The sequence below is a fragment of the Ranitomeya variabilis genome, chromosome 6 (genome assembly GCF_051348905.1).
Source record: "Ranitomeya variabilis isolate aRanVar5 chromosome 6, aRanVar5.hap1, whole genome shotgun sequence".
Taxonomy (NCBI): Eukaryota; Metazoa; Chordata; class Amphibia; order Anura; family Dendrobatidae; genus Ranitomeya; species Ranitomeya variabilis.
The window spans coordinates 369,044,968-369,058,807 of NC_135237.1; the positions used below are offsets into that span (position 1 = coordinate 369,044,968).

Here is a 13,840-nt window from a genome sequence, read left to right on the forward strand (position 1 = left end):
GACAAAAAAAAAAACCTTCTGCAGGCAGGTGCCGGCCGTGGCACCTACTCTGCAGCATAATCGCATGGTTACTGTGGCAATAATACATTTTCTTGATGTTATCCAGCTAGCAAAAAAACAATAGCAGCTATCGGTGTCTATAGCTGTGTAGGAAGATGGACCGGAATGAGGTACCTCTCTTGCGCTGGTCCCTGAACTGTCAGGGCTGTCACCATTGTTGCCTGGGGGAAGGCTTTCTGACCCGGACAGACCTTTGCACTCAACAGTAGGGGGCGTAACTGATATAAAAAGGGGCAGTGCGCGTGAAAGTGGTGGACTTGGCTGGAAGACAGAGCGCACTGCAGAGGAAGGTTGGTGCTCTCTCCTTTGAGCAACATGATAGCGCAGGCCCACGCTGTAGTTCCCTGGCCTATGCGCATCATGACTGTTAGCAGAAAGCTGCTGTGACTGAGAAGGCGACCTGTACCGTCCCATTGATTGCCGCGAGAGTGTGACCTAAGACTGACCTGGCGATCCATGCAGAGCCAGGTAGGTTCTTCCCTGCCTCCACCGCTGAACTGAGTTACCCTCTGGCCGTGCCGCATACTGTGCTGCATTCTGCCACACAAACCGTGGACGCAATACCTTGCTTAGGACTACTCGGATATACCGCCTTCGTCGGAAGCCAGTTCCTTAATCTCTTCAGGACCACCCTGGAGTCTTCACGCGCCACTCAGAGATTCCAAGCCTCAGCAGCCAGGAACCCTGCCCACTGATAAGATCACTTGTTTCATGACCTGCCTTTTCCCCGTTTTCCTCCCTCTCAATACCCCCTGCTTAACCCATTATCTCCCTGTATGGAGTATCCCCTGTAATAAATCCATTAACTCTTGCTCTGCCTCCTGTCTGTAATTGCATCCCGCGTTCCTGCTATCTCACAGCTGCAACTGCGGCACCATCCTGCTGGAGAAGAGAAAAAAAATCCTCCAAAATGGCGCCGCCCGCAGCTGCTCAGTAGCAGCTCTCCAATCACAGCATTAGACACCGATAGCTGCTATTGCACAGGCAGCGCCATCTTTGAAGAATTTTTATTTTTTTTCTTCTCTAATAAGGGCTTGTGCACACACTGCGGATTCCATTGCGGAATTTTCCACAGCGGAATTGATAAATCCGCAGTGCAAAACCGCTGCGGTTTTTACTGCGGATTTATCGCGGTTTCCGCTGCGGGTTTACACCTGTTTTCTATTGGAGCAGGTGTAAACCCGCAGCGGAATCCGCACAAAGAATTGACATGCTGCGGAATATAAAAGGCTGCGTTTCCGCGCGGTTTTTTTGGCAGCATGTGCACTGCGGATTTTTGTTTTTTTTTTACAGAAGAATGAGGGTTCGCTTGGACTGAGCGTGCAATAAAGATGTAAAACCTGTGTGTTTCCTTAAAAGACTTTATTCTTAATGTGTGTATTTTTAACCCTTCCAGACTATTGGATTAATAATGGATGTCTTATTGAAACCTCTCCATTATTAGCAATGGGCAGAGAAAGGCTAAGTGCCGGAATAGGTGCATGTTACAGATGTGCCTTTTCTGGGGTGCTGGGGGCAGATGTTTTTAGCCAGGGGGGGCCAATAACCATGGTCCCTCTCTAGGCTATTAATATCTGCCCTCAGTCACTGGCTTTCCCACGCTGGTGGAGAAAATTTGCGCGGGAGCCCATGCCATTTTTTTCCGTTAATTAATCCATTAATTTAACACCTACAGCTCCAAAATTTTACACACACACACTACTAACATTATTAGTGAGGGACATATACAAATAGAACTCTGCTGCAATGGTTTACTGTATGTAAACCATGTCTCATATCCTGTCGGGTTCGGTAATGATTTTACAGATGCCGACAATCGAATTATCTACTATTCGGCTATCTAGCTCTGCATGAAAGATTATATATGCTTGATTCATTGCTTAAGAAAGGATTTGTTTTATCCGAAACGTTGCCACGCCACAGGGCATTAAAGTCCTTTTTTTTCTTTTTTACATCTTTTTGATATATATATATATATATACTAGCTGTTCCCAGCCAGCTAACACTCGGCACGCTCATTGCTATCTAATTAACGCTGCTGGTGATTAAACTAAAGTAAATAATGACAACACGCAATAGCGCTTACGCAGGTGGTAAATTAACTTAAAATTAAGTTAATAACAATAATTGTAATTTGGTGGGGGACGGTATTATGTGTGGTAATGTGGTGGGGCAGGATTATGTGTGGTAATGTGGTGGGGGGCGGGATTATCTGTGGCCATGTGGTGGGGGGCGGGATTATGTGTGGTGATGTATGCGGATTGTGTATGGTAATGTGGTGGGGGGGCGGGATTGTGTATAGTAATGTGGGGGTGCGGGATTGTGTATGGTAATGTGGTGGGGGGCGGGATTGTGTATGGTAATGTGGTGGGGGGCGGGATTTTGTATGGTAATGTGGAAGGGCGGGATTGTGTGGTAATGTGGGGGGCGGGATTGTGTGTGGTAATGTGGTGGGGGGCGGAATTATGTGTAGTAATGTGGCGGCATAATGTGTGATGTGGTGGGGGGCGGGATTATGTGTGGTGATGTGGTGGGGGTGGGATTATGTGTGGTAATGTGGTAGGGCGGGATTATGTGTGGTAATGTGGTGGGGCGGGATTGTGTGTGGTAATGTGATGGGGGTGGGATTGTCTGTGCTAATGTTGTGGGGGGTGGGATTGTGTGTGGTAATGTGGTGGGGGCGGGATTATGTGTGGTAATGTGGTTGGGGGGTGGTATTGTGTGTGGTGGGGGGCGGGATTATATGTGGTAATGGGGGGGCGGGATTATGTGTGGTAATGCGGTGGGGGCGGGATTGTGTGGTGATGCGGTGGGGGCGGGGTTATGTGTGACCAATGACCTATTAACCGCCAAAGCCAAGCAACACTACTCTGTCCTCCTCCTGGACCTGTCCTCTGCCTTTGATACAGTGGACAATTCCCTATTATTACAGACGCTCTCATCCCTTGGCATCACAGACTTGGCCCTATCCTGGATCTCATCATACCTAACAGACCGGACATTCAGCGTCTCCTACTCACACACCACCTCCTCACCTCGCCCCCTATATGTCAAGAGTCCCGCTATGCTTATGACACACCTCTATGCTTATGACACACAGATCTACATCTCTAGACCAGATACCACCCTGCTAACCAGAATCCCACAATGTCTGTCCGCTATTTCATCCTTCTTCTCCGCTAATTTCTAAAACTTAACATGGACAAAACAGAATTGATCATCTTTCCCCCATCTCATGTGACCCCCCCAACGAACCTATCCATTACTGTAAACGGCTGCCCACTCTCCCCAGTCCCACAAGCTAGCTGCCTCGGGGTAATCCTTGACACTGATCTCTCCTTCAAACCACATATCCAAGCCCTTTCCACTTCCTGACGACTTCAACTGAAAAATATTTCACGGGTCCGTACATTCCTAAACCAAGAATCTGCAAAAACCCTAGCCCATGCCCTCATCATCTCTCGCCTTGACTACTGCAACCTCCTGCTCTGTGGCCTCCCCTCTAACACTCTCGCACCCCTCCAATCTACTCTAAACTCTGCTGACTGACTAATCCACCTGTCCCCCCGCTATTCTCCGGCCTCTCCCCTCTGTCAATCCCTTCACTGGCTCCCCATTGCCCAGAGACTCCAGTACAAAACCCTAACCATGACGTACAAAGCCATCCACAACCTGTCTCCTCCATACATCTGTGACCTCGTCTCCCGGTACTGACCTGCACGCAACCTCCGATCCTCACAAGATCTCCTTCTCCACTTCCCTCTTATCTCCTCTTCCCACAATCGTATACAAGATTTCTCTCGCGTATCACCCCTACTCTGGAACCCTCTACCACAACACATCAGACTCTCACCTACCATCGAAACCTTCAAAAAGAACCTGAAGACCCTCCTCTTCCGACAAGCCTACAACCTGCAGTAACCACCGATCGGCCAAACCGCTGCATGACCAGCTCTACCCTCACCTACTGTATTGTCACCCATCCCTTGTAGATTGTGAGCCTTCGCGGGCAGGGTCCTCTCTCCTCCTGTACCAGTTGTGACTTGTATTGTTTAAGATTATTGTACTTGTTTTTATTATGTATACCCTCCTCACATGTAAAGTGCCATGGAATAATAATCTGACCACGTGACGGTGACCCTACATACTGATACAAATACGTACTGATAAGGACGCTGATGGGTTACTGAGCCTTGTTGTGTGTGGCAGGAGGGGAACGTATACAGGCTTTACTTTCCGGTTATGGCTTTACCACCATGTGTTCATTATTGTATTTCTCCTTATTCCATTGTAGGCAGGGTGACTACTTATTAGACATTGGTTGCAGAGTTTTACACATTTTTGTCAATTTCTGCACTATTATTATTATTTTTTATTATTATTATTCATTTTTATAGCGCCATTTATTCCATGGCGCTGTACATGTGAAATACGGGGCAAATATAGACAAATACATTAGACATGAGCAAAAAAAAAACAAAAAAAAACAAAAAACAAGGCACACGGGTACATAAGGAGGGAGGACCCTGCCCGCGAGGGCTCACAATCTGCAGGGGACGGGTGATGATACTCTAGGAGAGGGCAGAGCTGGTTGTGCGGCGGTTCAGTAGGTTCAGGATCACTGCAGGCTGATTGGAGCAAAAAACTCGGCCATGTTTTCGATCAATATTCCACCTACATGTTTTTACACTTCTGTAGAAAAGAGATCTGAGCATTTGTAATGAACAAGTCTACTTGTAAAGGGGTCTGCCCGTACTTTTATATTGATGGCCCAAACTCCGGCTAGGTCATCAAGATCAGACGGATAAGGGGCGACACACGGCACTGCGGATGGGATCAGTTGTGGAGCTGCACCAGCCATGGCCACCCCATAAGAAGTGGCCACCTTGGTGAAGAATGATCGCATGTTCCTACCACTCACCTCCAGCTGGAAACTGCAGCAGCACAACAGCTGCTGCCCCAGGACTCTGACACCAGCACTGAGCATGCGCGGTGCCAGACCTGCCCCTACACCCAGCCAGTTCTGGCATAATAATAATAACCACCCAGTCTTCGCTTCTCCGTGTCCAACCTCTCTGTCCATACAGCGGCTAGGGAACTATAAGTCGCAGCTCCCCTAGGCAGCAGGAGTGAAAGCGCCGCCAGTGTACGGGCACCACAGAGGTTACGAAAAGCACAGTGACGCGCGTGAGACTGTTTCCATGACAACCCTGTGACTGACTGGAAAACCGCTCTTCTCTTACAGCCGGATTCACAGTGGCGGCTTCCTGTACGGGGCGGGGTCATGTGATGTCACGGGAGTCACGAGCGGCCATATTTGATTCGGGTAGTAGAATACATCAGGGATGAGGAGAAACATAATTTTCAAATGTTAATTATTTTTTTTTTTTAAATCCTCAAAACTACTAAGATGGCGGTGTGATTCTAATCACATTTCATTACTAAACCGGGTAGAGGTCGCGGTCTGCCATTTCCCTGGGTAAACATGGCGGCGTAGGAAGCAAGAGCGGAAAGGACTAGGACCGTACTGCTGAGTTCCGGTTGCGCTCGCAGCGTGCGGGGCCGTGGGTAAAGCTGTGTCTGTGGGGCGGCCGCTGTGCGGTAAGTGACCGGTGTGCGGTGCTCCAGCACTGAGCCGCCATAACCCCGGGGGTGACGGGTATCTGTGGTCTCCTGCCCGGAGTGCTGTGCCGTGAGAGCGCTACCATGGCTGCACACACCGGACCGTCCTCAGGGTCCTCCGGTCTACACCGACCTCCTCTCCCCAGCACCGAGCAGGACGCTCAGCCATGCCTAATGACGTTCTGCAACACATCGTCCTGTGGAAAGACGTGCTGCCGACAACATGGCTGTCCTGCGGAAAGATGTGCTGCCGAGGACATGCTGTCCTGTGGAACGACGTGCTTCCGAGGACATGGCTGTCCTGTGGAAAGATGTGCTGCCGAGGACATGGCTGTCCTGTGGAACGACGTGCTTCCGAGGACATGGCTGTCCTGTGGAAAGATGTGCTGCCGAGGACATGGCTGTCCTGTGGAAAGATGTGCTGCCGAGGATATGGCTGTCCTGTGGAAAGATGTGCTGCCGAGGACATGGCTGTCCTGTGGAAAGATGTGCTGCCGAGGACATGGCTGTCCTGTGGAAAGATGTGCTGCCGAGGACATGGCTGTCCTGTGGAAAGATGTGCTGCCGAGGACATGGCTGTCCTGTGGAAAGATGTGCTGCCGAGGACATGGCTGTCCTGTGGAAAGATGTGCTGCCGAGGACATGGCTGTCCTGTGGAAAGATGTGCTGCCGAGGACATGGCTGTCCTGTGGAAAGATGTGCTGCCGAGGACATGGCTGTCCTGTGGAAAGATGTGCTGCCGAGGACATGGCTGTCCTGTGGGTAGAGCGAATGCAGAAATGATTGTATGAGGGAAGTCGGCCTTTTTGAAACTATTAAAGAGCACCTGTTACTTTAACAACCCTACTAACCTTCAGATATGGGGTTAATAACTGTGAGAAACTGCCCGACACCCCCTCCCCCCTACAGCGTTCTGCCCCTCCGGCACTGACTGACAGCTCAGCATTAGCTCCTCCCAACCCCTCTACATATATCTTACATACACAGGATGGTTACAGGGGCTGTCCGGCCTTGGGGTACACGTCTGCAGTTACCCTATGCGTCTGCAGACTTGTGAAAGTTCACACTGCGCACTGTCAGGATTCTCCGGAGCCAGAGTTGGTGGTCATGTGATCACTAATATGCGATTTGCACACTCCTAGCCACATTCCGGCTAGACGTGTCCACCCTTGCTCAGTACAATTGCATTGAGGCCTCACACGGCTAGTCGGCACGTGACCGCCAGCGAGAATCCTCGCAGTGTTCAGTCACATACTGACTGCAGACTTGTACCCCAACCTTTAAAAAAATATTGCACCCGACAAACAAGCGTTTTGCTCGTCTTTTGGAAGATCAGTTGTCCGTCAGTCCTTGGAATGCTCGATCCCCAATTATCAGCATGTGTAAACCTGCACTAGACTAGTCCACCGAGGCCATTGTCTGCGCCTCATCTACATGTCCAGAACATTAGTCACCCATCCACGTTGTGCTGCTCATTGGGTTTGGTACTGACCGCGCTGTTCTCAGTCCCATAGTCAATGAATGGCTCAATGATCACTCGTGCACCATTTATTGTATTTATTTCCAGGCTCCTAGACGTGAAGGAGAACGTGTGTGACCGCTGCTCCAGTCACCATCAGTATGGGGTCCCCACTTTCCTGACCTTTGGGGTGCCCAGCGATCATAGTGCTCCTCCGTCCTGTGGTGTGCGGCCTCTTATGTAACGCGTTACTGTCTCTTCTTGTAAAGGTAAAACCAAGGCGTCAGGATGTCTTACATGCTTCCACATCTGCACAATGGCTGGCAGGTTGACCAGTCCATCCTTTCCGAGGAGGACCGCGTGTTGGTTATCCGCTTTGGACATGACTGGGATCCTACATGTATGAAGATGGATGAAGTTTTGTACTGCATAGCTGAGAAGGTCAGTGTGAACGCCAGGGTCGGATTCCTGCCTTATAAATCAATAGAGTGCTCAGCTTAAAGCTATTGTCCTACAATTTATATAATAATTTTCTGTGGTGGATCAGACGAAACAACATCTTTTCAAATTAATATAGAAATCCAGTGTCTAGAAATTGGTTACATAACTGTTCTAGCGCCCCCTGCTGGTCTTTGTTTCTCATAGTGTCATTGGGCACACAACGCAAAATGTGCAAGCAACTAAAAATCAGCAGAAAAGAAGCTGCTTCTCACCAGCAGCGGACAGATCGGGTGGAAAAAAAATCAGAATAACAGCAGGGGGCTATAAAAAGTCCATAACAGCAATATCGACACACACGCATATTTTTATTATTATTTTTTTTTTATTATGACTTGAGATGAACAATTTTTTTTTTTTTTTTGATCCAATAGAGACGTGGTATATTATTGTGGGACAATCCCAATGAAGCGAAGTGTAATTAACCCCATAAGAACCAGGGGTATTTCCGTTTTTGCATTTCCATTTTTTGCTCCCCTTCTTCGCAGAGCCATAACTGTTCTATTTTCTGTCAATGTGGCCATGTGAGGGCTTGTTGTTTGCAACACGAGTTGTACTTTTTGAACTTATTTTACCATATCATGTACTGGAAAATGGGAAAAAATTCCAAATGCGGTGAAATTGCAAAAAAAAGTGCAATCCTACAATTGTGTTTTTGATATTTTTTTTTTAACCATGTTCACTAAATGCTAAAACTGACCTGCCATTATGATTCTCCAGGTCATTACGAGGTCATAGACACCAAACATGTCAAGGTTCTTTTTTATTTACCGTAAGTGGTGAAAAAAAAGTTTTCATTTTCCGAGACCCGTAGTGTCTCCATTTTTCATGATCTTAGGTTGGGTGAGGGCTTACTTTTTTGCTCGCCAATACAATGTTTTTATTTATACCATTTTGGTGCAGATACAATCCTTTGATTGGCAGTTATTGCATTGTATTGCAATGTTGCAGTGATCATAAAAAGTAATTCTGGCCTTTCGATTTTTTTTTTTTTTTTTTCTCGCTACGCCGTGTACAGATTGGATTAACTCTTTTTATATATTGATAGATTGGGTGACTCTGAACGTGACAAAGCTAAATATGTATTTTTTTATTTTATTTTGAATGGTGCAAAGGGGGGTGATTTGAACTTTTATATTTAATATTTTTAAAAAACAATTTTTATTTTTTTACTTTTTGCTTGATTCAATAGTCTCCATGGGAAAACTAGAAGCTGCGATCATCCGATCGCTTGTGCTACATAGATAGCTACATACATAGCAGATATGTTCACTTGCCATAAGCGCCGACCTGCTGACCCCGGGTTGTCATGCCAATCCATTGGCAACCCGCGCTCATGTGACACGGGCGCTGATGGGAGGAGGTAATGACGCTCTTCCTGCGCATGCATGTTAAATGCCGCTGTCAGGTTTTTGACAGTGGCATTTAACATGTTAACGGGCATATGACAGCTGATCAGATTAGCTGTCATGTACAGGAAAAGATGCCGGCTCATCACCGCAGCCCGAACCAAACGGGGAGGCATCCAATGACACACTGCCCGTCATTGGACGTTAAGGGGTTAATATTAGATCATACGAATCGGGAAAGTACAGCCCCACATTAGACATTTCAGCTGATGTAAGCGGTGAAGGTTTGGAACCATAGCATTATTGGTGCCGTATTTCCTGCACAGTGAGTTTATCATAATTTCCTGGGCCTTCACCTCTGTTTCTGCAAAGTTTAGAGCACGCAATTATTTCTGTATTTATTGTTTATTGCTTTAAGAGCTCAGTGTAAATCTCCCAATATCTCCATCTCGCCCCTGCCTAACGTTCGGCCTGATTCCATGGTATGGCAGGCTTTTCTCTAATTTCTCTGCTGTATTCACCAGTGTTTCATTTACATCCCACTTGTGTCCTCTTCCATAGATGGCTGTTACAGGAGAGCTGACCAAACCCGACTGTTTTGACCAGCACCACCGCTTGTCTACAACCCCCTGAATGCAGATTTTAGAGGAGGGGTAGTAAGGACAAGGCAGGGTGCCCCCCTCTCCTCTGAGAACACATTCATGCTCAGTCCCAGATATGGGGGAGAATCGGGAAGAAAAGCTGTCCGCCCAACACTCAGTTGAAAGGTACCTACACTTTTTATTGTTTTATTTCAAAGATGTGACAGATCGATAGGGATCCTGAGACCCCAACTGATTGCTCAACACGGTTGCGAAGTGGTAGCAGGAGCCTCCATACAGAAAGGTGTATAGGCTTGTAGACAGTCTATGTGCCCCCCGTACATAATCCTGTGTGCTATTGAGGGAATCAGAAGTGCTCTGTTCCTGCGTGAGGGCGCATACTTTAAGGTAACTTGACGGCTTCCCCATGTCTTGATGAGGAACGGTGAGCTGCAAGAATGCCGATGATCCGAGGTGCTTACACTTGGCTTACTTCTGATATACTTACTATGCAAATCATGTCACATCTGCCTATTGGGGTGTGATAAGATTAGTCCTGGGAAAGAAATGCTCCCTCAACTACTCGCCCACTGGTGGCACATCACTGGCATAATTAAATTATTTTCATGAAATTGATTAAACAGAAAACAGAGGCTTGTAGGAAGCAGTATGGAGTGTGATAGAGACATGGGGAGCTGTCAGGTTTCCTTTAATGGTGTCCAGGCTCAGACTTTCTACACCCCCTAAAGTGCTCCTGTGCACCTGTCACATAAGTGTTGCGCCATCGGTTGGGGTCGGAGCAATAGACTCCCACCATTCTGCAGGGCGTCTTATGGTCTGTCACATATTTAAAATAATAGAAGTGTAGTTACATCATAGTGCAGCAATAAAAATAAATATTGTTAATATCAGCATAGGGCTGCTTGGATAGTAACACTTCAGGACAGGAGTTTCTAAATGACATTAGATCCATGATGGGAGTTGGTGTGGATTGATTGACAGGTCCCCGACAACCACCTCACGACTCTTGTTTTGCTTAGCCGGCCTGGCACGGCACAATGACAAGGTGCCAGGCTGGCTAATCAGAATTAACACAGAATTTGCAAAGAGGATAGACGTGTTGTCGGGACTCCCCTCTAGTGGCCACAGGTTACGTAATGAAAGTAAGTACAGCACAAGGCGGTGCACGCTGCAGCAGAGCCCTGCATTGAGCGTAAGCCCCTAGATAAGCTACCCGTGTCTGCTATGCACTCATCAGTGTGCTGTACTTGTACAACAAACATTTCTATTATCTTATTGTTCACTACAGGTGAAAAACTTTGCTGTGATTTATCTGGTGGATATAACAGAAGTCCCCGATTTCAATAAAATGTACGAGTTATATGATCCCTGTACAGTCATGTTCTTCTTCAGGTGAGTTCTATAAAATGTTTCTTCTGCTAGAGTTTGTGGCTATATCTGGTTACTAGATGGAGGCCCGATTCTAACGCATCGGGTATTCTAGAATATGTATGTAGTTTATTTATGAAGTTTTCAGAATAATGCAATTTATACACAGGATTCGGCCGGCCGCTGCCAATTAGCGAAGCGTGGTGCAAATTCCGCGCCAATTCACGGCCGGACTGCGCCTGTCACTGATTGGTCACGTCCGGAAGTGAACAATCAGTGAAGCCAGGGCCTGCTCCAGGTTTTTGAGGGCCCCGGGCGAAAGAGTCTCTGTGGGCCCCCCTCTTTAACACATACCACGATTCATGATACACAGATACAGCAGAGAAATATAGCATGGCCCACGCAGCATATAGCACGGCCCACGCAGCATATGGCACGGCCCACGCAATATATAGCAATGTGGGCACCATATCCCTGTTTAAAAAAAATAAAATAAATTAAAATAAATAGTTATATACTCACCTTCCGACGGCCCCTGGATCCAGGCCAGGCGTTTAGCGATGCTCCTCGCGACGCTCCGGTCTCAAGAATGCATTGCAGTCTCGCAAGATGATGATGTAGTGGTCTCGCGAGACCGCTACGTCATCATCTCGCGAGACCGCAATGCATGGCCTGGAGCGTTGCGAGGAGTGGGAAAGTCGCCGGAAGGTCAGAATATAATTTTATTTTTTTAAATTATTTTTAACATTAGATTTTTTACTATTGATGCTGCATAGGCAGCATCAGTAGTAAAAAGTTGGTCACACAGGGTTAATGGCAGCGTTAACGGACTGCGTTACACCACGGCATAACGCGGTGTAACGCAGCCATTAACCCTGTGTGAGTGCTGACTGGAGGGGAGTAGGGAGGGGGCACAGATGGAGAGTAGGAAGGGGCGAATTTGCGGCCGGACTGTGCCCGTCGTCGTGGCCTGCCGGCTGTGACCAATCAGCGACGCGGGATTTCCGTTACAGACAGACAGACAGAAGTGACCCTTGGACGATTATATAGATAGATGTGGACATGTTCATCATATGTGTAGTGAAAGCCCCTGGTGCATGCGCTGATCAGAGCCTGAGGACCCCACTTATTGGCCTTTTTGGACTCAGCTGATGACATTACATTGGCATACTTATTATTTTCTCCTGTTCTTTCCTATACATTAGTTAACCACAAAACCAGCATAGTATACGTCTCAGGGATGTGATTGACGTTCTTGTACATTATTCTCTGTTCAACATCGCCATCTGAATGAACACATGAATTTGCAGCAAAACTGAGCCGTTCCCTCCAACATTGTGCACTTGCTCGCAGGTGGGGGTGGCTGCACTACTGCATGCATTAGCGCAGCTTGTGGACGCACCCTCAACTAGTAACGCCCAGTAATAAATTAGCTCATACCTTTATTGGATGATTAACAAAAGAACAGCACAGAGTTAAAAGTCTCCAGGATTGTAATATGGGGATTATAGGGTAATTACGTATCATGAGTTTGTGCCCATGTTGCGTTTCTCGCATTTTTTCAGCAGTTTTGTTGCAGAACCTGAAATATTTCCTAGTCCCAGCAAAGTGAATGAGATTCCTAACATCTTATGCACGCTTTGCTTATTTTTTTTTCTTACAGATTTAAATTTGCTACATATCTCTTTCAGCATTTTTCGCTGCAGACTTAGGCTATGTTCACACGGTGCGGTTTTTGCTGCGGATCCGCAGCGGAATTGCACTGCGGATCCGCAGCAGTTTTCCACGTAGGTTACAGTACAATGTAACCCAATGGAAAAAAGGACCCGCTGTGCCGACGATCCTTTTTTTCACAGGCAAATCCGCAGCGGTTTTGCCTGCAGAAAAATGAAGTACCATGTCAATTCTTTCTGCGGATTCCGCAGCGGGTTTCCAGCAGCACCAATAGGAAACTGCAGTTGGAAACCCGCAGTGGAATCCGCAGAAGAAAAAGGATCAAAAACCGCAGCTAAAATCAGCGCTGAATTTAGCTGGGGTTTTTCAAAACAGGACCTGAAAAAAAAAGGATGAAAAAAAGGATCGTGTGAACGTAGCCTTAACCCATAGTAATGAGTGGAGGAAAACTTGGCAACAATGTTTTTATTTTTCTATGCAGCGTTTTTTCTGCCAACACATCAGGATTTGCAGCAGAATTTTGTGCACATACCCATAAGCAGATGTATCTGGAGAGCTCACAGGTCTTTTTTTGTTTCCACACTTCCACCTACAAAGCCTTCATGCTTATATATGTATATAACCACCAAAATTCTTCGTTATAGTATAGTGAGCCCTTCTTAGTTTGGATGCAAGACCCAATAGCGATTATGAAGGAGCAAACTATCAAGAATGATAAAATGTATCAAATTTTATTTAGATATTATAAAACATAATTGATATGATATTCAATAGCAAAACAGTTTAAAACATAGTCACAATGGGACATAGCTGGAACCATAAAGCAGGAACACACCTCTAAGGCTTCTTTCACACTTCAGTTGTTTGGCGTCAGTCAGCTCCGACATCGTGACAGATCCGTCAAAATTGTTGAGAAAACGGATCCGTTTTTGTGACGGATCAGTTACTGTTCCGTCAAAAAAACGGATCCGTTTGAACCGTTGCTACCGTTTTTCCATCCGTTGTAACCGTTTTTTGACGGATCCGTTTTTTAAAAAGGGAGGATCTCAATGTGATTGGCTACTGGAAATGACTGGAAAACTATATATACAGTGTATTTACACCACATCTTTGAAAGGTTGTAGAGAAAGTGGCAAAGATGGAAGGGGTGCTGGCGAATATTGTGAAGATATGTGCGGATTTCACTTTTGAGGCAAATCGGTTGGCAG

General features: G+C 46.8%; 1 protein-coding gene across 2 annotated transcripts in view; it reads left to right on the forward strand.

The window, feature by feature from the left end:
- Positions 1–13,840, forward strand: part of LOC143782523 (thioredoxin-like protein 4A) — a 73,538-nt gene that overhangs the window by 53,505 nt on the left and 6,193 nt on the right. Inside the window, exons 2-4 of one of the 2 annotated variants that reach the window (XM_077270035.1) lie at positions 5,577–5,661; positions 7,411–7,582; positions 10,879–10,982. In XM_077270035.1, the coding sequence (XP_077126150.1) occupies positions 7,430–7,582; positions 10,879–10,982 (257 nt within the window). In that variant the 5' untranslated portion in view covers positions 5,577–5,661; positions 7,411–7,429. Of the gene's footprint in view, positions 1–5,402; positions 5,662–7,410; positions 7,583–10,878; positions 10,983–13,840 lie in introns of those variants that run through there. The other variant, XM_077270034.1, reaches the window with a different exon arrangement.